Raw genomic sequence first — 25,208 nt, forward strand, 5'->3', positions numbered from 1 at the left:
TACCTGGGGCTGGGGTTCCTGGGCTCTATTCCAGGCTCCGTCAGTGATCTGCTGCATAACCTCCGGCAAGTCACTTCCCCTCTGCTTCCTTTCCCCTATTTCCCAACCCAAAGTTTAGCAAAGGACTACTTTGTCAAGTGCACCGAGATCAATCCTCTGCTGGCAGAAAAAGGCAGTGTTATCACAAATCTCTGAAGGATGGGCGCAGACTCCTCCCTTGTGCACTGCTTCCGAGTCTCATCATGCCCTTGGCACTGGGAGGGTCAAGTCTGCTTCTGAGGTATGCTGTGACCCTTTCTGGACCTGTTACCCCAAGGATTTGCAGCTGCTGTTTTGGTGACCAAGGTGTTTTACTCCTGGTTCCATGGTGACTTTGTGCTCAGTGCTTTGCGATCTGCTTCTGCATGCTAGTGCTGTCTCCACCCTCCAGCCTCGAGTAGCTTGACAGCTGTAGGCCATAAAAAATGGATGCATTGGGATAAACAGGGATTGCGTGTGACCCAGTCCTGCAAACACTTGTAAGAAAAGTATTGCGTCCTGCCAGAACTTGACCTCATCCAGGCTGCAAGATGGGACTGACACACAAATATTCATTTGACTTGGTGGGAGTTTCAAGGAAGCGGAAGACTGAGCGCTTGACTTTCCAGGTGCCAGATGATCTGAACCCCCTTTGCCATGGAGAAACCCTTTCAGAAGAGACTTGCCCCCCCCACAACATGCTAATTTAGGGGCCTGTCCCTCATGCATGGGAGGAAGCATTTGGCCAAGGGGAAGCTGGTCAGCATCCCAATTCCTGCTTGCTGTGCCAGCCTGGCCAGGATTTGGGTTGTGAGCCCTATACGTAAGCCCCGGGATGCTGAGCTGCTGTTCCACGTTGGTGAAGACGGACAGACCTGGTGTTTCCCAGGGGCAGGCATTGGCATGTCTCAGCCATGTGTCCATGCACATGGCTTTTTTCTCACTTGATCCATGTTTTCAAAGATATCCTTGAATGTAAGCATATGGGTTCATTCATTCATGTTCCATCCCCCAGTGCCACCGCCCAGCCCCTGTGAAGCCAGTGTGGATTGAACAGGGCTGCCTCTTTAGCAGAAATAATGATTTATAAAATGGTGACATTTGAAATTAGTGGCTGCTGCTGCACTTGAAGTTCTTGGCACTGTTCACTGCTACCCAAAGCGCACTGGGAATTGCAGGCTGTTATTTTCTTGCCTCATAGCCTGGGGCTGTTTTCAATAGTTCAAGTTGCAACAGAGCTGGAAGGCCCTCCCCACCAGCAACAGAGCGCCGATCCCACGTTGAGATGCACGGTTTTGGAAGCTATGGCTTCGGCGTATTGGTTGTCCATCAAGGACACTGCCAAATCGTTCTGCGCAGGGAGATCCTGCCTGGCGCAGAATATCTTGGCTTTAAAAAGACCACTAAACCCTTTGTTCTTTAGAAGACATAGCAAATGCATGGTCGTTTAATAATGCGACTCAGTGCAAAACTGTTATTTGGAGCTTAGTGTATGGCCCCAAAATGGGCCCTGGGGCTTCAGACGGGGTGAAACATAACTTCAGTCATGTAGGTGACCTCATGGATTTTGGTGGCCCTGGCCATGGAGGTAGAGCGTCAGGTTTTGTAATACCTAGTAAGGGACATTTCCTTGCACAAAAATGGCTTCTCTGACTAAACCTGTAGCTGCCAATATATTACCATGTGTCAGGTATCCAGGTTGTAGCCGTATTGGTCTAGAGGAATGAGGAATCATAACTCATGGAAGAGGCAACATCTTTTATTAGACCAACTAGATATTTGCAAACGAATTATTTTATTAATTTGCAAGTTTTCAGGTGCACACGCCCTTCATCAGGCATAGGAGAGAGGAGAGACTGTTAAAGTTCTCCTACGCAGAAATAAAAATTCATATTCACAGGAGAGCTGAAGGTGCGGTCAAGTCTCCTTCGTGGAATAGCTCATTTTGTCCAGGTTAGGCACAGAGAAAGCTTGAAAAAGTATTTTTACCTCCAAGTTGTCTACATCCTGCTTGCCACCAAACAACTTCAGGGTAAAAAGACCGTTTCAGCCTTTCTCTGTGCCTAACCTGGACAAAATGAACTATTCCAAACAGGAGCCTTTACCATACCTTCAGCTCTCCTGTGAAATATGAATTTTCATTTCTACCTAGGAGAACTTCAACAATCTCTGTTCTCTCCTATGCCTGATGAAGAGTGGGTGTGCCCCAAAGTTTGCAAATAAATAAAATACTTTGTTTTGCAAATATCTAGTTGGTCTAATAAAAGATGTCACCTCTTCCATGAGTTTTGACTATATTACCATAGCATTTTTAGGCTCTGACCTGGGATTGGATGTATGAGGAGCACAGTAAAGGTCCATTTTCAGCAAAAAGCTGAAGCAAGTGGCTAAAGTGCAGCATATGCTAGGTGCTTATGCAGGTCCAGAATCCCCCGATAGCAAAGGATCTGTACCTGCAGATGTGATTGCAGGTGTTCGTGGATGTATCCAACATAACAGGACACTGTCAGATTGAGATGGGGCCCAAAATGGAGTGTTTTGAACAATACTGATCCCTAATGTGACGTTTCTATGACTCGCCTTAAAACTTCCAGTGAGCTTGTTTTACTATCCGGTATCCCCCGCTGCAAATGTTTGCAGCCTCAAAATTGCAGCTTTCTGACAGTTTGCAGGATGCCGGCAGTGAATGACTAAAAGCAAAAGTGAAATTGCATAGCGACTTGTCACTGTCCAGAGCTGCGGGAAGCAGAGATTTGTGAGCAGTTTAAATAAATCAGAATTTTAAAATGCTTTCAGTTCTGATAATGTGAAGGGACATAATCTGCTTAAAATTGCACTCCTGGCAATAAATGTATTGCCTGCCAGGATTACTAGTAACAATGTAAAAAGGAGAAAACGATTCTTATCTCTCTTACAAAGGGATGGGGAATATGAAAAGGAAGGTAGCATTATTATTGCCAATTTATTTCTAGAATCTCTCCAGCAGAGGTTAAAGAAAAACGGTTTTCTCTATTTTGTTCCTCATTGGGTTTAGGCTGATCACTGGACAGCACTTTGCGGAGAGGCAGTTTCCTTGTGGTTTATGTGGGTTTGTCACACGGCAACAAGAGGGAGAAACACACAAATAAAGGAAAAAGTGGCCATTCAACCACACGTGGTCTGGGAATTGATTCGATTTCAAGCTGACAATTTTTTGTTTATTAAAAGAAGTGGGGAGACTTTAAAAATGCCTATTGGATGCAGGGGTGAAAATCCCATTGATTTGGGTGCCTAAGTCCGTTTGACACTTTTTGACACCCCGCAAATAATTTTTTTCTTTAACATGCATCCTTTTAAAATCACCAGTTACATTTTAATTTAGTGGAACCAAGCTAGTGTTTCACATGAGTTGCAATCAATTTAGCAAACTAATGCAAGCCACAGAAATACACAAATGAGCAAGAATTCTCTGGCTGGGAAGTTAGTGGAGCCAGCGTGTTCAGAGAAGACCACTTGGCTGGGACTTGGGAGATCAGTCCTGCCCCAACTCTGTCACTGCTCTGTTCTGTGACCTTGAGTAAGTTGCTTTCCCTCTCTGCCCCCACTTTTGCCCTTTGTCTTGTCTATGTGGACCGTGGGCGGCCAATTATTTTGGACGGAGGGCCACTTACTGAGCAAGCCATCAAGGGCCGCATGACGGGCAACCCAGGGCAGATTAATATTAGTTTTCTAAATTTTTTAGGGGCGCCCGTGGGCCAGATAGAATGGCCTGGTGGGCTGCATCTGGCCTCTGGGCTGCATTTTGCCCAACCCTGATGTAGACAGTCCCTGTCCTGAGAGCTTGCAGCTCTTCAGTTGTGTTTGGAGCTTGCAGGTGGTGTACAAAGAATGGTGGCATCTGAAAATATCCAACCTAAGAGACTGTGTGCCTCATTGCTTTGGGGATTGATGAAGTCAGTGGGAGAGAGGACTGCTCATCTGGAGGTTTGAATGCTCAGCAGTTTTCATAACTGAGTTGTATTTGTCCCAACTTGAGCTTTCCATAAATGGACTCCCACGGAGCCAGCAGCCACCTTTGGAAATGTTGGTCTGACCGTTTAGAGCCAGGAAAAGTCTTTTTTCGGGAGCTGGAAGGAGGAAGGGCCTCTCTGGCTTTCTTCCCTCTTACAAATCACTTGAAGGGCCTACTGGAAATGCTCCTGCTGTCCCTGCTTTCATTCAGCCTTTGTTTCTTATTTGGAGCAGAGCAGAAATGCAAGTGGAGGTCTCCACATCCCGGAGGAAGCCACATACAGCACAAGCCGCAGTGTTCCTGTAACGCTGATTAAAAGCAAGCTGTGGATTAAGTGAATCCAGATGAACTTCAGCGCTGCTTATTGTTTCACCTGTCTTGAGATGAGGGATTGCAAAGCGCGTACAGCTAAGCAGATTGAAACGACGGTGAGGACACTTGGTGAATGCCTCAGTCCCGGGACCCACGTTGGAGTGTCTCCTCAAGAATCGGCAGCATATTTCTGTGCGAGTCCTGGAGCAGCAAGGCTTGAGGGACTATGCAGTGCACAGCAGCCAGCAGGGACGGTGAGAGGGCATCCAGTCCTGAGCAGCTACTTCCACTCCTGTCTCCAGGGAGGCAGCCTGGGCTGCTTTCCATCTGCCCTGCCCTGGGCTCTGCTCCTGCTGCCAGATGCTGGGTTTAGGAGTGGTTCCAACCTGCAGATTCAAAGAGGGCTTGTCCCCAAGGTCTGTTTTCAAGCACAAGTAATTTTTGCAGGGTGACCCAATCCATCTCTCCGGCAGAGAAACCAAGCTGGGATATATCAGATAACTCTTCACTCCCATTCCCCCACTCCAGAAGCAGGACCTGAGCACAAAGTGCTACTTCATCATCTCTCTCCCCCCAGCTTGTACTTGGGTCCCTGGAAAGCCACAAGGCCCAATGACTTCTACTCTGACTTCTCTGATAGGACGGTGTCCTTGGTTGTCCCATATGAACAGAAGGGATGGAATCGGCTTCCTGAGTGTATTTAGGATCCTGGTTGCTGATCAGAGCGGTTGAGCCTAAATGATTACTCTGTCTGCCCTGCAGAGTCAGTGTGGTTGTGGGAGGGGGAACTGGAGACCATTCTGGTTTGTACATTGCCCTCAGACCTGCCGACTAGTTCTGCCCTGGGACCGTATCAATAATACTGATAACAGCAGATTGTAACCAAAGGCAGAGCTTGGCTGCAAAATCTTTATACTTGTCCATTGTCACCAGTAATAAAAAACCCAGCCTGGCTTTGATCCGGGATTGAATGAACAGAAAGAGCTGGCACCTATTTACCAATTTTTTGGGGTAGGGTTTTTTTTTGCTTTCCTAGAATGTGAGCAAATCTGAAATGAAGCCATTGGGCCAAAGTAACTAAGAAGCATTGCAGTACCATTTTAGACTCTCTTTTTGGCCTGAATGATAGTCTGGCTCCAGTTCAGCAAAGTGGTTAGGACTATGTCAAGCCCCTCGGTTTAGCTGGGAGTCTTATTTTAAACAATTGAATCTTTTTTACAATGCCTCCCCCGCCTGCTTCTGCAGATGCCTCCACAGCAGCCTGGTTTGCCTTGACGTTAGAAAAGTGGTTTCGGATGGATCGCTGCCTTTGCAGAAAGCGATGGGGTGGGGGGTCAGGAGGGGGGAAGGTGATGGGATTGCACAGCTCACTTTTCCTTAATCTTAATCTTTGCTGCTTTAAATGGAGACTCTCCAGCCTACAGCAACAGTCATAAAAAACATAGTTTAAAGTTCCCTGCTGAAAGATGACATCTGTAACTGTTTTGTAGAGCTAGAGGCTGGCTCGCTGGGGACTTGTTGCGAACACACAGCTTCAAGGCAATCGCTAATTACTCCCAGTAGTATGGAACCACTAGTTGATTTAGATCCTGTCGTATTCATTTGGTTGACTCCAAAGGTATCGACTGTAATGTAGTCAATGTTCTCCTCCAGCCTGGCTGAATCCAGGCCGGGATTTTGGGAGGCCTCATGCAACGATACCCAGCAGGGCAGGCTAATTTAGGTAGTCTGGGAGTGAGCGAGAACCACAGGCTTGGTCTGTGTCCAGCAGCCTCGATAAAGACCTGGTTGACCTAGATCCTGTCCAGCCTCTCTCCTCTCTTCCTCCCAAGGGGAGCATTGGATTGATCACAGCCTCTGACCTTTTCCTTCCTGCCGTTTTGCTGGGGGATGCAGAGCACCTTTTTTTACAGTAAATTGTGTGGGGCTAATTTTAGCAGATGCTGCCAAGAGTTTCTTACCACAGTTATCTGGAGCAGCGAAACTTCTGAATTCAGTCCCCTTGAACATCGTTCCTTGGTGTTTCACATTTAAAACCACGTCAGACTAACCCAGGAACACATGTACCGTGGAACATGGGCTCAGTACCCAATCTTGTGTGCGCTGCAGTAGTACCTGTGGGCTCTGCTCCATGTCTGGGTGCCTAGGGACTTGGGCCCTGGCTTAAAAAGCTTAATCTAAGTAGACAGAAGGAAGCCTATGTCCCCATCGTGAGCCTGAGACAGAGATTGTGCTTTAGGCATGGGGCCGTTCAGGGAATCTTCGGCAGAACTGGGACTTGGACTTCGGTCTTCAAAGGGTGCTTCCATGATTTTAACCACGAGTCGATTCTTACTTTGGGAGGGATAGGCATGCATTGGAGTTAGCCTGGGAAGATTGCTGGTTTGGGCAGAAGTCATGAAGAATGTGGTGACTCTGTCCCCAGACTTCGGGTTGGATGGGTTTTTTTTCTTTCTTCTTTCTATTTGGATTTGAGGGTTTGTTTGAACTTGGGACATTCAAGGGGTGAGAAGCTTTGGTATAAAAATCCACAGGATAAAAATGTGGAGCAAAGGCTTTGAAGTGAAAGAGCCCTACCAAAGCATGTGCGTTTTGCTTCAACAATAATTGCGTCATTTAACTATCTGATGGTTTTAGAAATTTGATTGGAATAAAACATTTGGGTTGCTCCTAGCGTTATGTTTGGTCTTTCTGTTCTTATCCTATGCTGGTGGAGTGCTGGACCAAACTCTGAGCTATTACATAAGTCAGTGTCATCAAATATCTGCAATCTGTGTACCAGCAGATTCAAGTATATAGCTGTGCCTTTTTAGAGAGCTGACTTGAAAACCATTGGGCCCAAGTCTGCTCCATTTACATTGGAGTAAATTAGGAATGTAGTGGATATGAATTCAGAATTGGGCATTTGCCAAGAGGCTTATGACACGGCTCCCTCACTTTGTATCTGGTTTGACGGTTTCCTTTGACTGCAGATGTTGACAACACCCTCCATCTGCACACGCAGCTCACGTTAACATCCGTGGGAGCTGCATGCATGGATGGAGGCCATGATACAGCTGTGCATGTTTCTACATCCACTTGGCCTGCAGCCATACTGCTTGGAGCTCTGATTTGCTCAGATCTTGCAAAGCTAAAAAGGGCAGAGCCTGGTCAGTACATGGCTTGGGTGACCTCTGTCGAGCACCCTGGCGTGAGCAGGAAGTTGGAACGGGGCTGGTATTCCTGTTCCTGCCGGAGTCGGCATACATAGCAGTGGCTCCGTGTGCTAATGACATTGCTCTCTCGAGAGGTCGCTCAGGCAGTTTTTGCAGGGGCAGGGGGATTAACCTATGTTTCCTGCTTAAATATTAATGCAGAGTATTTATGCCTTGTCTCTGTAATGGCCTGATCCGCAGCCTGTTAGAAATCACGGGAAGACTTTCTGTAAGCATAATTGCTTTGGGATCAGGCCGGAAATTGCTCCTTTTGTTGCAGCTGGGCTAGAGAATTCTTTTCCCTTTTGGCCCTAAAATAATGTGGCGTTCCTGCATCCTCCTAAAGCGCTGCTATGTCCCAGAGGTGGCGGGACCTCAGTGGTGGCTGGCATTACTCCTGTCGATAAAGCCATTTGGCATGACGGTTGCTACATAAGTGCTTCATGTTGTTCCGCACCCGTGCTCTTGTAAAGTGGTGCATTGTGCCTGGACCTCGTACGGCCAAACGCAGCTCCACAGACTGCAAAAACTTTGCCTTGCGGGAGAGCGTGGCCCCTTGTTATTGTATGACATTACAGCGGAGCAAGATGAATCTGAATCGGTGCAGCAATGGATCCTTTAGGCCCACGCAGGACCCCTCTTCCCACTGGCACGTGGAGCCCACGTGGATTCGAATGCCAGGGATCTACAGTGCATGGGGACGTAGCAGGGTTTTAGGAGGATACAGGGACACATTATTTCAGGGCCAAAAAGGGAGAAGAATTCTCTATCCCAGTTGAAACAAAAGGAGCAATTTAGGGCCTGATCCAACCCCCTTCTGTTCACTCAGACCCTTTAGCTGACCACAGAGATAGAAACAGAGGTGAAAGCAAGCCAGAGAGGGTGAGGACAACTCGGAGGGACTTTGGCACAGTAGAGGGGGTTGTACCTGGGGCGGTGGGGACGATGAAGGGAACGTGGAGACTTGGCTGGGCAAAACCAGAAACGCAATGAAGGGGATACTAACTGTGACTGACCTGGGCCACAGGAGTATAGACAAGCTAAAGGAGGACTGAAGGCTGAGGGAGAGATTGTGATGGTCAAGACATTTGGTCTGTACATCAGAGGGCTAGGTCCAAGTGGGCATGAGCTGTTTGGAGGTATTCTTCAGCCGTGAGGACTTGGGGTGGGCCAGGAGATGGCTGGCTGAGGCTCTAAGAAGACAAACAACCAGAGGAATTGTATCCCTCTTCTGCTTAACAGATGTTGGTGGTTTGCTGCTGGTTTTCCACTCGGCTATAAAGCAACAATAAAGCCACGTTTAAATATTTTTTTCTTCTTTGTGAAATCTATTTGGAATATTCCACTCCTGGGAAACTTTCAGGGGGGTGAGGAGGAAGAAGAGGCAGCAGGCTTACTGCAGAGGCTGCTGGGCAGCAGATGAATTGGACATGCTTGCTGTCTTGGTAGCCAAAGCGTGCACCTGGCCAGGTGGTGGACTGCTGCAGTGCTAATTTGCCTCAGGCAGTTAAGATGCTTGGATTGGGACTTGGACAGTAGATGAAATATGGACCCCTTCACATCCATCGTGCCTGGTATCTTGCCTTTGTTCTCTTGCCAGGCTGTGCTGCACGCTGAGTCAGGAACTGAATAGTACCATCTCTTGCATCTCACAGTCCGCTGCTCTGGCTGCTCTCAAGCAACTGCCCAAGATGCAGGGAAAATGCTGCTGTTCTGCTCCCCTGCACTCTTGGTTTGGCCTTTCTGGAGCTTTGCTGAGCTGATTAACACCTAATTTGTGTTCTCCCTGTGATCACAAAGCTTTGGCATGGCACTTGTTAAAGGGGGAGAGAGAACTCTAAGCCACAGCTGCACCTTGGCATGCATCCATATCCCCCTGGGGACAAGCCTCAGCTTTGCACACACTTTTGTAATGGGCAGGGGAAGAAAAAGAGGGAGGGGTGGGGAGCCAGGGAGCTTGATTAGCAGCAGGAGAAAAATGATGATACAAGAATGGAGTGAATTATGCTTGAATTAATGAGAAAGGGATGCAATTAAGGCACTTTACTAGGCTGTGAGAGCCCTGGTTCAATATCCAGTGCTGCCACAGACTGCTTCTTTGACCTTGGGCAAGTCACTAGGCTCTGTCTAGAGACCTAGTCTGTAAAATGCAGTAATAGCCCTTCCTTTGGCCTGTTGGTTTCCACTTGAATTGTTCGGTGTAGGGGGCTGTCTCTTATTTTGTGTACATACAGGGCTTCTGCTTTTGGTGAGGACCTTTAAGCACTGCTCTAATATTATTATTATTATTATTATTATTAACAGTGACAAGGTAGAATTAAGACTCAAGAGTTTAGGAAATGAGTGAGATTCCCTTTTGCAAGGGAGCAGTCACTGCTGATCGCTTTCTACCTGCTTTGGGATGATTGGTGCGACCAGGCTGCAAATGAGAGAGAAATATGACCCAGGCCAGGGAACATGGTATTCCTATATTGTTAGATGGGATAGCTGTACCCCACCTCGCCCCCTACCGTCTCTTGGATCTTCCTTCCCTGCAGAAGGTTGGCTGGAAGAGGTAGGATTTAGAGTTGCCAGTGGAAGATTTCTTTTAATTTTTTTTTATTTTTATTTTTTACCACTCATGGGACTGATTCTCATTCAAAGTACCCCTGCAGAGCTAGGATCTGTCTGGTTTTATGGAGAATTTCTTTCTTGTGTTTGTGTTTAACTGGAAAAGGTCATCCTAGCCAGTCCCCTCTTTCCTCCTGAATTTCCAGTGCTCAAAACTGCAGGCCTCCAGTTGATTCATTCGCAGGCATTTTCTTACTTCAGGAGGAGTTGCAGGCTGCAATATGGGGGGAACGAGGGTGGGACAATGACCAGAGGGTTTGATCCTGCAGTAGCTGTCAGTGCTAGCATCAGTAGTGATGGGGCATTGATAGTAGTGTGCATCGAGTCTAGCAGTCCTGCTGTGCACCTGATCTAAAGCCCATAAAAATCAATGAATTTGGCTCTAGATGCTGGGGAAATTCACAGACACAGAAACCAACTAAGGAATTTAATGAGTGTCTAAATCTTTGCAAATATACTGGAAAGTGATTTAATTGGAGGAAAATGACAGCTTGCCCATCAGACTCGCACATGGAGCTACCTTGTACCTTTTGTCCAACAGATGACTGGTTCTTTTCAATGACTGTGCAACAAATTTAATTCTGAAGAGGAAATGCAACTTGGAGGCAGAGGCTGTTTCATGAGGCTAATAGTAGAGGACATGAATAGTACACAATACAGGAGAATGCTGTTGGATCTTAATGGAAAAGTGTTTACTGTACAAGGCCTCAGGGCTGCATTGGGACCGATCAGTGTAAAGACGTCTCGGGTTGGGACTGGGTTTTGTCATCTGTTAAATGGTATCTGCCTCGATCTGTTGTTCATGCAACCTCTTTGTTTTTATTTTTCAGGGTGGTGAAGGAAGAAATCTCGGATGACAATGCAAAGCTACCGTGCTTCAATGGGAGAGTGGTGTCCTGGGTACGTTGGACTGTGTGTGTTTTGTGTAAAGTTCTATGTGGCGGGTAGAGGTTTAGCTTAGCTGTTATGTGGGTGCTGATAGAAAGGCCTGAAGCCTTGGCAACATCTAAAAAGTATTGGCCTGTTGCCAGTAAGCAAGATCAGATGATGTAAAGGATGCGGACTCAGAGCTGGAGTATGTATTCATTCATTCATTTTGGTCCATTAGAATACTCCTGTTGATTGTGCGACTCTCAGACTCTGAATTTCTGTGTTGCACGAGAGCACAGCCATACATGAACACTCGTGGCTAGCTGTATTTGAGTGAACCCCTTGACATGAATGACACTACTTGCTTGAGTACAGTTACCCCAGCGTCTTAGTGTTTGCAGGACTGGGCCCCAAATCAGTAGGTAAAATTGAGCGGGTATTTATAGGTGAGGCCATCCGGAATGGGGCATAGGAGCTGGGCACTTAAATGGGTGCCCTTTATTTATGTATTTATTTAGAGAAGAACAGTTCTTACCCTGGCAACAGATGCTCTATGCTTTTGAAAATCACATATTTACTCCTGGGTATTATTTCTAGAAGCACCAAACTGAATTAAGCTTTTCCCACAACAATGTCTGAGGTTTGGCGGAGAAGGCAGGCTGCACAAACAGATGCTGATAATTTCTTCAGTTCCTTAGAATTGATGTTTCTGCAGTTGGGATGCATGTGTCCTGCCTGCAGGGATTTAAAATCTGCAAAGCCTGCTTTTCCATCCTCTAATCTGGAAATGAGTCTGAATTTTTTTGATGGCCCCAAAGTCCATGAAGAAATGGATTCTAAATTAGAATACTTGAATTTTACCAATACATATTGTTTCACTCCCAAATAAAGGAGTATCGCTGAATTTGCAGGGTGGGAGTTCTGGAATGAATATGATGCAACGTCCTGGAAAAAGACCATATTTATAGAGGTGGCTTAGGTGTCCAGCTCGGGTTGGGATCAGAGAGAGGGAGTGCTGAATGCTTTTGAAAATCTGCCCCATAGCATTTTAGAAAGGCAAATGCTAAGCATGATGGCAAAGCAGGTATGTAACAGAAGAATGGAAGCATCCTTTTTTCATGGTATGTTATACCAGCAGGCAGAGTTCCTCTTGATTCTGGGGGGTAGTTTTAAGTCTGTTTTTATTCATTGATATAAGACTTGTATTCAATTTTTATTTTTATTGTGGGGGTGCCTGGAGGCCTCAAACGATGCCTGACTCCTCCCCCCCAATGTATTAAGCCCAGTGCATACCCATAGCAAGAGACCTCAGAGAAATTGGTTCTAAATAGGTAAGCAAGCAAAGATGAAGCAGGGAAATGGAGGCTAGAGGGGTGAAGTTAATCTGTCCCAAATCCTAGAGCAAATTGAGAGCCCAGGTCCCCCCAGTCCCAGTTCAGTGTCCTTGCCAGGCCATGTATCTCTCTCATTCGTTCTTTGAGGTATTAACATTAATTTCTCCATTAACATGTCACAATTGTTAGCCAGAAGTGGGCTAATTATGGTTACTGGTTGCAACCAGGTGTGCTTTGTATCTACCTACAACCCTTCCTGGTGCTTTCCATTTCATGCACATGTGACCTCTTCTCTAGGCTGAGCTGAGCAGTGATCAGCAGTGCTTAAGGGCACTCTCTTATTACCTAGCTGGTTTGTTCTGCTTCACACTTGGTCCTAATTGTCTTGTGCTGGCCAGAGAGATGTGAAAAACACTGGCCCACCATATGTTAGACTGTAGAAGGGGTGGTCACCCCTATATTGAGTCTTAAGTATCACTCCAGTCTTCCAGGGATGGCTTGAGTGATTTCCTCTTGATCTGAACACCTTTCTGAGCATCAAAACACAGGGCATGGATGTCTTGTTAAAACCTTGGTCCTGATGATGGAGTCTGGGAATTACCAAACATAGCACTTGCTGTCTGAGAAGTGCCCTACTGAAGTCCTTTGCTACGGACACTGGGCTACCTGCCAGCGGTAGGTAAAAAGGGTTTGCAGGATTACCTACCATGAGTACATGATAAACCAAGTTCAGGGTGGGAAAAGGGAGCAGATGGGCTTATTTGGATGCAGCAATAATTTATAAAAGTGTGTGTGCTCCTGCTGTTGCATGCGGGCCAACGTGAGGTGTTTGGTGCATTAGCTCTGTTGGACTGACTCTAGAATATGGGACTAGGCCCTGAGCTGGTGTAAATTGGTATAGTGTGCTGATTCCTGCAGAAGTAGACTGATTTCTCCTAGTGAGGATTTGGCCCAGAGCTTTGTCTCTCGCTCTGAAGAGAACATCGAACCTGAAGTATTCCAGCCTACCGGTTGTGTCATCAGTCCTGCTGGTACGAAGCCGTCTCTGCACTGAACAAAAACATACTGGGCTGCTCCAAGTCAGTGGGCCTGTCTGCTTGGAGATGAGAGTATGCGTGCTTTGCCTGTAAAAGCCAAATAAAACACGGATGACATGTTGTAACCTGCAGTGGGATTCACGTGTGAACTCTGCTGTTGGGGAAGGCTCTTGCAATGCTTCTTGTAGACATCTGTTCTTCATGTCTCAGATTCATCAAATGCCGAATTCTTTGCTTGGTTGCAAGAAACCACCTGTGCATGTTCATAATGGGCTTGACACTGCTCCCAAGGAAGCTGAACTGAGTTTAGCAATCCCGCTGCAGCAGGACTGTACTGTATTATCTCTTTCTTTCAAGTGTGTTAACACAGCCACATTACAAAAGAGGCAAACATTGCGGTTGTCTCGAATTTGTGCGCACCAGTTTATATGCTTAAAGTTACATTCCTCCTTATTTAAAAAAGCAAAACAAAATACATAAGCACGTGCTTTAAGCATGTGCTCAAATGCTAGGCCAAATTGAGGCCTCTTACATTGCAATGTTTGTTGCTCAAATAGGGAAAATTCTTCAGATTTTAAAAGTCAGATCAAATCCAGCACATGGTTACTAAAAGTGTCAGGCAGACAAAGCTGTTATTTATGTAGGACCTACGCAACTTGCTTTGTGCTCCTGTGCTTCACTGCTCTGGCTCTGCAACAGCAGATGACTAATAGGCGCTGTGATTTTTCAAAGCTGTCTAGAGGCCTTCGCTGTAGAATTCCCTTCTGTGTTATGAGACTTCAGCGGCTAACTTCCTTAGTGGGCTTTTAAAAACTGAGCTGCTCTTTTCAGAGCTCTGCCAATATACATCCCTGGTGCTAAGTGGTAATCAAGGGCAGAGACCAGTAAAAGGGGGCTGCTTGGGATAATTGGCTTTGTAGCAAGGTGTGAGGAATCTGTGCGTTCTCTGCGGTGGATTAAATCAGTAGGGGAGAGAGATGCTCAAGCTTTCAAGAGCAGTTCTTATGTTGCAGAATAAAGCAAACGTTACAAATATATATGCTCCAGTTGCACCATTCAAGGCCAGCAGAGCTGGGTGGAAGACTTCTGGGCACCACGGACAGCTGCATACTACTCAGGTTCTTGGACTGTGTCCATCATTGGCATGCAGGATGGGGTACTCCTGCATCAGCACTGAACAGTCACTTTAACATGCACTGACCCACCTACAGTCCCTGGCTTTGGCTGAAATCTTGGGCTGCCAAGCTCCTCTGTTTGAGGTCCCACAGACGTCTTCCAGAGAGTCAGCCGCATCAGCCACTATGCCAGGTTAAATTCCAGCTCACTACATTACATGCTACTCGCCTCTTGTCGCTTCAGTTGTGCCGCTTTGGTCTTCAGTCCTGTTGCCTGTGTGTTACTCCATTGCTCCCAGATGCTAGGGGAGCAGATCCCGAATGCCTGGCAGACAAAGGGTGGTCAATGCCGTTAACAGTGTGGAAGGCACCTTGAAAGCCTCAGATGAAAAGGGCTGCAGAAATGCCCATCATGGTAGCGATTAGTTTGGCAGGGAAGCAGCATCCATTTTAAGTGCAGAGGGAGGAAACAGCAACTCTCTTTGGAGAAGAACCAGCTTAACCCTGAGGGCCCCTTGTTTCCATCTCACAAGCAGGCACTGTAAAGCGACCCCTTCTTCAACGCTAGCCCTGCCAGTCTCTGAGCTGAAAATCATTAATGCAAACAGGCTGATCTCCAGATTGCACCGCTGAGCTGGTTGTCTGTCTTTCCCAGCGCATTCAGCATCTCAGTGGGGCTTATTTTTCTCTAGCCAAAGTTCACTCGTCTTTTTTGGAAGTAGTAACTAACACTTGCAATTTACTGTGCGGTGGGTGAGAGGCCCCCTACCTTTCCTCTGGTGATTGTAAGAGCAATTGATTCAATCTGAACCAGCTAGTTTGTGCGATCACACTGTATTAGGCCTCCTGCATGGAAAAGTGCCACTGAGATTATTGCAAGAAGGGCCACTGCATTTAGCGCTGTCAAGAGAATCTGCTTCACCAGACTGAGTTGCTTCCTTTCTTCATATCTCCTGTTACTTCACCTGTAAAGTAGAAAGAGGTAGTTTGCCATGTTAGTTTGTAGTCAGGCAGAAGGCAGGGCAGGGTGGCACCTTACAGACTGACTGGTTCAAACAGGCATAACCTTACATGGGCAGTAGCCGACCTTGTCAGACACAATGATGTTTTCATAGCATCTAACAAAGTAGGCTATTGCCTATAAAAGCTCATGTCTTTCTAAACCAGTTAGTCTCTAAGGTGCCACTTTACCCTGCCTTCCATCTGTAAAATAGGATGGACCCTTCCCTCTCCTTGTCTAGCACTTCATGATCTACATGTGATGAATTGTGTAGAGCATTTAAATTCTGAATTTTTTTTTTAAATCCCAGTGAAATTCCAAGGTTTCTAAAATGCCTTTCTAAACCATTTGCTTTATCATGTTCTTAGCTTCACTATGAATTGCTGGCCACTGTCTAAAACTAGAATAATGGGTAACCCCTGTTCCAAAACCTCTATGCATCCCTACATGAAAGAAAAGTGCGTTATGATTTGCATTTTGCTTGCACTTAAGGTTGCAACCCCGATCAGTGCCACTGTCCCAATTCCATGTTTGGCACTGTACAAGCACGGTAGGAGACGGCTCTAAAGAGCTTGTAGTCTAAGTGCATCAGATGGAGGATGGGAAACTGAGGCACAGAAAGGAAGACATTTGGCCAAGGTCACAGAGGAAGTCTTGGGGAGCTAAGCCCTGATGTTCTGCTTCCTAGTCCAGTTCCCTGCTGAAAAGGCCAGACTACAAAGACTGCTGGGAAGACTTCCAGAGAGGGGCATAGATATTTTTTTAAGCACAATGTTTTATTTTCTTGAACCCTCAATGGGATTGCTATTAGCAGCCTGTGAACTTAAATGGAGGAAGCTGAGGCTCCATGAAAGTATCTGAAACTACAGATTTGAAACAAAATAAAATGAAAAACAGTCATCACGCAAACCTTCAATGAGTTAAGCAATGAGATGAACTTGAATTCATGGAAACAGATTTCAAAAGCTTTACATTTGAATTGTCCTTGTGAAAAGATTCCAGTAAAGGTTACATTTTACCGTGTCCCTTACAACGGGCAAATATTCATTAATTTTGTTATGATGAGGCATTTAGAGTTCGCTGTTAAATAAGAGGGCTCGATTCTGAGACGCGCTGATTATCCTCGACTCCCGCTGAGTTGATGCAAGAATTCCCATTGATTTAAATGGTGCAAGATTGGGCCCGGTGCCTCCTACAAGCCCATTCAGTGCCAGTGATTTTGGTGGGAGCCAAGATTGGACCCGGTGGGAGTGGAAGATCATCTACACTGTTTAGGATTAGAGCCTGATTTTTATCTCATTCCAGGAGGGTCATGAATAAGGAAAGGCTGAAATACTGGCAGAGCTCCTTGGTCATACTTGCCAGGAGCAGACTGTCCAGAGATCCCCCTAACCTCCTTCACCAACAACGTCAAGAACATCCTTATAACTAAAACTTCATGTACCTGTCTGTTGAGAGCAGCTCTGCGCTCCACGTTTGTAGGAGGTAGGGAGGCTTCCCCCCACCCTTCATAAGGTTGCTTGTCTTTGCTATTGCTCTTGGCCTGGGAGCAAAAAGCAGCAGGACCTGTGAAGAGTAGGAAATGGGGCTTTTCACTGAATGGAGAAACTGAGGCATCACCTCATGTGTAATGGGTGGAGTAGTTTTGATTTTCTGCAAGCTTGGGAACCCCTTCTGCGAGTTCCCTGAGTTCAAAAACCTGTGAGCAAGTATGAACCTTACTGCATGATCAGGGTCCTTCTCCTTCCTCCATGGAGGTGTCAGGACATCATGAAAAGTGCTTTCAAGGGAGCTTGAAAGCTGCATGCTCCGGTAAGAAATGCTGAATTGAAGACTGCCCATGTGAACGTAACCCTCTCCCTTGTGTTTCACAATGCGCTTGCACATTATAATTACTTGCTGGCATAATATTTCTCAACATGGAGAATGATTAGTATTAATTAGTACACATTTGTTTATACGGTTCTTTGAACATGCAAATGGCTGAAAGAGCGTCTGGACGATCAGGTAGAGATGCAGCTTTAAAGGAGTCGTAAAACTGGTTCTTGAAGGTCAAACTCCTCTTAAGCTCAGTATTTGAAGTTAATACTGCAAAGTCTCTTAATTGCTTAGAGACAATAAACTTCCCTGCGAGTTACAATCTTCCTAAAGGATCCACAATCCCATGAAAGATTCTTATTTCTCTCTGGGCTTGCAAGGGTCTAACTAGATGCACCATGTCTCTGGCGTGCTGAAAGTAGGAAATGGTGAAAATCTTGCCACAGGCTCTGACCTAGAAAGAGACCCTATCTTATTTTGCAGACATGAGGTTTGAATAGAGAGAAGCGTCAGCGATATGTCCAGTCTCTTTCTGGCTCAACTTGACCTGCTTTCCAAACCTTTGGCAGTTGTCACTATGGGGTTGTCTGCCCTTGGAAATTTAACACAGAAATGATTTTGGAATAATTTATTCCTGAAGCCAGTAGATGAAGTGATTTAAATTAAATTAGAACAAATGCATTCTGATTCTGGAGAAGAGCGTACGCATGGAGCTTCTACTAAATAACTATCCCCATAAAATGATTTCAAATTGACCAGGGTAGATAATCCCTGATTATTGTCTTCTTGCCCCTTGTGTAGTTAAGATTGCTATCACAGTAGAGTTGTGCTCATGAGTTGTTGGCCGTGCTTCTAATTGTTGTGTAGCCACCTACATTGGGTTCATTTTGTTTTTCGAGTTGGTTTATTGTTATATGGTTTCGGGTTTAAATTGTCATGTTACCAAAGCTTGCTAAGAAGCCTGGACCATTATAAGATGAGTATTGTTCCGCATTCTCAGTTTTTATTTTAAATAAATAAATAAATAAATCTGGGGGTTTATTTTCGAAACAAAAACCAGGATGAAATCAGCATGAAAGAAAAGGAAAAAAAAATTGGGGGGGGGGGGGCTCTCCCACCTGCCCCATCCCCCTGCGGGGCTTGCAGCTCCCAGCACCCGGGGCAGGGCCGAAGCTGGAGCCGCTGTGGTGCAGCTCACACCCACCCACCCCGGGAGCGATTCCCGTGACCCAGCCGACCCACCCCACCTGGAGTCAGAAGCCCCATGCCCTCAGGCAGCGGCTCCAGCCACCCTCCCCTGGCTCCCACGTGGCCACCGCCATCCCATCACCCCCTGCTCCTCATGCAGCCCATTCCCCTCTCGTGCCGGTTAACAGGGATCTGAACTGAAAAATGGGTGTAAATCAGTAAAACCAAATACTTAAAAAAACAAAAAACAAAACCAGGGAATTTATGAGTGAAAAATCAGTAAAAACTGAGAATGCGGAAGGCTGAAGATGGTGTATATACCATCACAACCCTGGTACGGGTTGATGAAATCAGGGAAGGGGGTAACTGCATCCTGGTTCTGTGTCCTCCTGGCTTATCTCCCCAACTCGGAGAGTGATCCCTCGTTTAATTCTTCCAGAAATAACATTTAGTTTAGTTTGTCCCTAGAGGATTCGGTGGGTGATGGAGTGGAGGGAAGTCTTCATTGTCCCAAATGCTGAACCAAGTATCTTACTACCAAAGGGTCGCACGTGGTGGCAGCCAATTTGTGAACTAGGTCAGCTTCATTGGACGCACTCCTTGCTGGGGTTATTTGGCCGCGTCAAGGAGGTGTATGTGTGTATACTCCAGAGTGGCTTAACTTAAATTAACTTAGTTAAGTTGACTTGGATAGTATGTGAGCCTACTCCTGCTTGAGTTTGACTTCCAAGCCCAAGCGCGCTGGCTTACTTTCACCCCCCAGGTGGATAGTAGGCCCCAGCAGCAGTGAGGTCTCTTGAGGAAGCCAGGAGGTCCACGACCAATTGGGGCTGCCTGGAGGAGAGTTCCCTCTCCTAGGTGGACCCCAGAACCTCTTCCTTACCTTGTAAAGACCAGACGATGCCTCAGGGCTTATGCTTCACTCCAGAGCGTGGTGGGTCGGTTGGCGTAAAGAGAAGGACTAGGATGCGATGATCTCACAAGATACCTTCCAGCCCTGCACTTCTGTGAATCTTGGAGGGTGTAGATAACATCACTTGCAAAAGTCTACAAGCAAAAGCAAATGGATGTCTTGCATCTCTTGTGCCGAGCCACCAGGATGATAAAGGTTTTTGTGACCAGTTCACTAGTTGGTTTTGGTTTGACCTTCAGTTCTCATCCAGTCCTACACCGCTGCCTACGTGCCATTTAGATGGGCATGTTATAATACGTTGTAAGTCCTTCTCTTCAGGGGTAAGGGCGAGCAACTGAATGAGAACCATCGGCCCCAATTTGAAATGAGTGTCTGTGAATAGACATTAAGGCTGGAAGGGATCTCGGAAGATAATGCAGACGAGCGCAGTTGCCTCAGGAGGCTTAGAGCTCCTCCTCGTCCTCAATCTGTCTCCAGGTTTACCCACACAGCCCACCGTTAAGGATCCAGTTTATAGCTCTCCTCCTCCAGATTGTTTACGACCCCCATTTGCAGATGATGTTGACAAGAGCTGCCATTTATTGTGCCGAACTATCAGCTGAAACATCTGTGCCTGACCTGCATTGCCAATTGCAAATTACTTTTTCCGCACTAACACCCATAAAATTGCAATGCTTATCTGCCTCTCCTTGACGCTAATTATTGGTGGAGGTTTATGTAAATCTTACTGTAAATTAATTGTTCACAGTTTGGAACCTTTTAATATCCTAGTCACTGGAACAGAATAGATAATTGCATCCATACATTTCAGGGCTAGCGGAGTTGAAGCCTTACCTTATGGAATAAGCATAGTGTCGCCCAGGCTACTCCAGTGCCTGGCTTCTCACACAATGGGCTTCACTTTCTTTGTCTCCTTTTGCTGTTTAAAACGCACTTCTGCCTGTAGCAAACAGCTTGACTAGCTAAGGTTTTTCTCACCAAGTCATCTGTGATAACTGGGCTTCTCCATTGTAATTTCCTGGGGTGTGCATTCACATATTCCCTATTGAGGCAGCATGTTTAAAAACTGGAACATTAAGTATATGTGATGTGGCTTAGCTGCCCCCTCCTATCTCTTTCTCTGCAGAGGCTGGTGCAGCGAATACCGATACTTTGAAGTTTTGAAGATGACTGACATTTTGAAAGTTTGGAGTTTCATCTTTTTTTAATAACATTTGAATCATTATATTTGTCATAGGCAGGAACTTTTGATCTTAGTGTCACATGCTGGATTGGTTTCCATGGGAGATGTCATTAAAGGAAAGCTCCACAACCCTTTAGCTGTTGTCTGTCTCTACTGCCCGTGGACTCGTGTACATATTTATACGGCTAGTCTGATGGCAAGTTGTGATCATGGCTCCTGATTAGCTAAGAGTTGCATGCACGCCTCTTGTTATGTATGTTATCCCACCTTCCCCTTTCCTGCCTTGACTGGCCTGCTTGCCTTTTTCATGTTTCATTTGGTCTTTAAACTGGAATCAATTTGGGGCAGAGACTGTCGTTTCCTCGGTTTATACAGTACTTGGCTCATTGAAGCCCAGCCTGCTCTGCCTTGAGGCACTACAGCAATATTTAATTGCATGCCAGAGTCTTTCGTTTAGTAGTTATTCTTCTTCTTGCAGTGTTAGGCCTGCTGGCCCAAGCTGAGAGTAAGGTGCTGCACAGATGTGTAAGAACAGATGGCCGTTACTTTGAAGATCTTGCAGTCCAAATGAATGAGGGACATAGAGGATGGGAGAAAGGGAATAGTTTCCTCATTTTACAACTGGGAACTGGAATCATAGGATGACGGGAAAGTAGGGCTGGAAGGGACCTTATGTGAGGTCACTTTGTCCAGCTGAGTCACCAAGTGATATGAAGCGTCTCGGAGCCTGTGACTCGGCCTGGACTTGGGGACAGTCTCCCTCAAGTTGAGACCCTCCCTCAAACTAACATGAGAATTACCATTATGACAAAAATGTCTTGTCACCGAATGAAATGGCTCCTTAAAAGAGGAAGAAGAGGCATCTCAGAATGTGTCACAAGAGACTTTCTGCTATGGATTTAATTCCTGAGCATCCAGGCAAACCCAGGGTAGAAAGACCTTTCCTACAAGAATGACAAGGAAGCCAGCAGGGAAGGGAATGGATTTCTCCTCCCCAGCTGTAATGGAGGCCTAACGGCACCAAGCAAGTGAGCTCAGTGCTCGGTGTTGGAGAGAGCGGAGCATTTGCAATCCTCTGTGCATATAGCCAACAAGCTGGAATACCTGCCCGCTGGGACTGGGGTACTGCAGCAGTGCTACATGGCATATCTGACACATACCACTAAGGCTCTTCAGACCTGCTGCTGTTGTCTCCAGCTTCACATTGACATCACTAACTCCAGACCTATGCTGACAAAAGAGGAAAATAAGGTCCTTAGAATGGGTGGGAAGGTTCGTGTTGAGGCCAGGAACAGAAGTGGGGCAGGCACAGCTACCCTCTCACTGACAGCATCGGGCTGGTTTCTTGACATCCATTGTAAGATGGAACCGTACTATTCCCCTTGAAAATTGTGGGGAAATGAGAAAATTGGGGGAACAGGCTAAGGGACAATCCAGCTGCCCCTTTTTGCTTCTTGAGCTTGATTATCTGTCCTGGTAGCAAGGGGTTGTGCCTTCATTTGGTTTCTTTTTTGTCACTGCCATGCTGCCCTGCTGGTCTTTGTTCTAAGAGCTTGCTCTGTTGAACCGGTTTTGGATTGAGCAGGCTACAGGAATCACTGTGCCAAAGTCCTGGGCTGGTCTGGGGTTGCGGTACATCCTTGATTATGATGGAGCTGCCTCAGTTTCACACTGATGAAGGATGGACCTATTGTTTAGACAGACCATCCCTTTCATTAGCCCTGCATTATAATTCTGCATTAGGCATCCCGAGGCACGGAGCACCAACTTCCCCCCTCTTCCTTTAGCTGTGGCCAAACGCATGAAATCACAGAGCTGCCATCCAAATGCTCCGGTTCAGGATATTGAGCCTCAGCGTGGACCCTCATCAGCTTTTTCCACTGCCTTTTTGCTGTTGCTATTACGCCCTTCCTCCCTTTTCCTCCGCGTTAGCCGACACAATCACAGAACCTGCCGCACTCCAGGGGAGCTGATGAGCAGTTTCTCTTTGAAGTCTCTTCCAGCGCTCTTCTGCAATTTAACCAGCAGGTGAGCATGCTCTCTGGATGGCATGGTTACGCTTCCCTCTGCCAGCCCCCGCCATTCAGAAGTTGGATGAAATCGCTATTGCTAACAAAATACATTTTACCAGAGTCCGTTTGCAGGCTGGTGGGCAACTCCATTGCATCCCGCCCAGGAAAGAATAGTGATTTCTCCATCAGTGGCATTGTAAATTCAAGGACAGTGCACAGGATTTCAGACTCTGCAGGTTAGGTGCCTGCCACCGAAGGACTGTCGCCCTACTGTCCTTAACCACAGCAGTATTTCCTTCCTGGCAGTAATCTAGGGGATCCCAACTCTTGACTGTTGTAACCGGTACCTGGAATTCCCTTACTCTGCCATAGGCCAGGCTCTAGCAAACTGTTGCAGCTGGGCAGACTCCTGACTTAAATGCAACCCATAAGGGTGCTGGCTTCTTGTAGGCACATCCAGCTGCTGCCTTGGAGTTGTAACGATGACTTTTCATACCAGGGTTCCTTGGCTCCCATTCATTTGTTCATGCTTTGATCTGTAAGGGTGTTTGGGTGCCAACCAGCTCCAGGCTTGTGGCTTTGGAGAACATGCAAGTGAATGAACAGGAAGCAGCAGGCATTGCTTGGTCTATTTGTTCATCTGTTGTGCATGTTAGTAGCTCATAGAGCAGCAACAGGAGGATGAAAGGTATTTGGAGGCCTAATTTAAAGTCCATTGGTGGAGTTTTTCTTCTGGCTTCATTGGCCTCTGGATCAAAACCTTTGAGGATATTTGTTTTAATCTGCAGGATGTCTAGCTTTATCAAAAAAGGGCATGTTAGTTATGGACTATGCTGCTAAGAGAATGAATCCTCTTATCTATTACTGCTTTCATTAACCTGTTTCCTGGAGCCCGCACTAAGCCCATTTTGGTGCCTGTCGCCTTTCTTCAGCACTCTCATGACACAACTCCTCCAACACACCAGAGGGAAGAGTGCGACCTTCTCCTTTTGTGAGCTAAATCGCAAATTAACTTTCTATTTTTCTTGCAACATGACTCTAAATTACGTTCCCGCTCCCGCTTTGGCTAGGCTGCTGCTTAATCAGTTTAACATGCACAGTACACTCTTTGAAAATTAAAACAGACCCAGGCAAACTCCCAAACCTCAATTCCTAATCTCAGACGGCTTGCAAACAACTTTGTTTTCTGCTCAGTGTATCTGATCAGGTGTTTGAAAGAGGTTGTAAAGACCATTTGAAGCGTGCAAGCTAGTTGGAGGAAGGTATTTTGTGAAATAAAGCTTTATCTATAACCCAGAGTGTTATGTAGTACAATTATTTGAATTCTCTGTTGTTTCTGTTGCTAGACTCCACTGCTTTCCATACACACATGCACCCCCCTCCCGCATACTTCATTCCTCCTGATCGCTTAAGCGCTACAGATCTTACAGTATTCCACCAGCACTTTTTATGATCGAGATCCAAGGCTTTCTCAAGTGACTACTGATACCTTTTTCTTTGGGTGCCCAATTTGCGACCCTTCAAAGAGAGCGTGGTTTTCACAAAGTACTGAGGGCCAGCCTTCTGAGAATCGGGCCCCTTTTGGGCACCTCAGATGGCTTTGCTGGGCCAGGGGTAGGCATTAGGCAACCCCTGGCACACATGAGAGCATAGCACATGAAGGCATTTTGCTTAGCACTTGAACCTCGGGAAGGGGCTGGGGCTGCACTATCACAAGAAGGATCAGGCCCCTTGTAGCTCTCCAGTTGTCCACCCTGGCACAGCAGCACCTCGCAGATCAAGGATGCACGTGTTTTTGGCACTCTGCCCAAAAACATTGTTGACCCCTGCACTAGACTCTTCTGAGGATCTAGAGGCACGTGTCCGGGTTTAATTTAAAATAAACCAACACAATAAATCCCTTTTAAGCTTCTCTGCTGTATGGGATAACTTACTTGGGCTCCGGACCCGCAAACACTGAAGCACATCTATCATTTTACTGCCATGCGTGGCTACCCTTGGGTTTAGCGGAACAGCTCACGTTGGTAAAGTTATTCATGTACTCACGTGCGTGCAGGCTTAGGGCTTTGCTGAGCATTTGGGCTGAGGAAAACCCACCCACGGGGATGAGAATGCATGTGACCTCCAGATTTTGCAGCAGCTACAGCAGCAGCCCCTGAAATACTTCCTTGTCCTCAGTCCAGGCATGGCCTCCCTGTGGGTATTGAGAATCTGGAAAGAATTGGCTAGAGGTAGCTGCCAATTTAGAACCAGCTGAGTGGCCTCCGCCAGCAGTTTGCACACAGTTGGTGGGTCATTAGGAAGGCTTTGCATTTTTTTTAGTAAGGCTGTGCAACATCTGGGAGCAATTGCTTGATTGGATCTGTGTGACGGGCACCATTTCTGATGGGCTCTCAGTGATGTCATGGGTGTGTGTGTGTGTGTCTTTGCCTATGTTATTTAGGAGCCAATAGATAATGTTTTCTAAATGGGCCTAACTGCTTGTTCTATTTGTATGTCTACTTTTTAGACAGTGCATTTCAGGGCAATTACTGCTACATTTGTCGGGTATACACACTTAGCCTTCTGCCATCTAGATGAACACCAGAGAGCTGAGGTTGTTCAGCAGTCTGT

General features: G+C 46.4%; 1 protein-coding gene across 2 annotated transcripts in view; it reads left to right on the top strand.

Moving 5' to 3' along the window:
• The window catches only part of DVL1 (dishevelled segment polarity protein 1), a 177,684-nt gene that overhangs the window by 65,711 nt on the left and 86,765 nt on the right, over positions 1 to 25,208 (top strand). For both annotated transcript variants that reach the window (XM_059716907.1, XM_059716908.1), the window contains exon 2: positions 10,956 to 11,025. In XM_059716907.1, coding sequence (XP_059572890.1) covers positions 10,956 to 11,025 — 70 coding nt within the window. The remainder of the gene's footprint in view (positions 1 to 10,955; positions 11,026 to 25,208) is intronic.

The sequence above is a fragment of the Alligator mississippiensis genome, chromosome 13 (assembly GCF_030867095.1).
Source record: "Alligator mississippiensis isolate rAllMis1 chromosome 13, rAllMis1, whole genome shotgun sequence".
NCBI classification, from domain to species: Eukaryota; Metazoa; Chordata; order Crocodylia; family Alligatoridae; genus Alligator; species Alligator mississippiensis.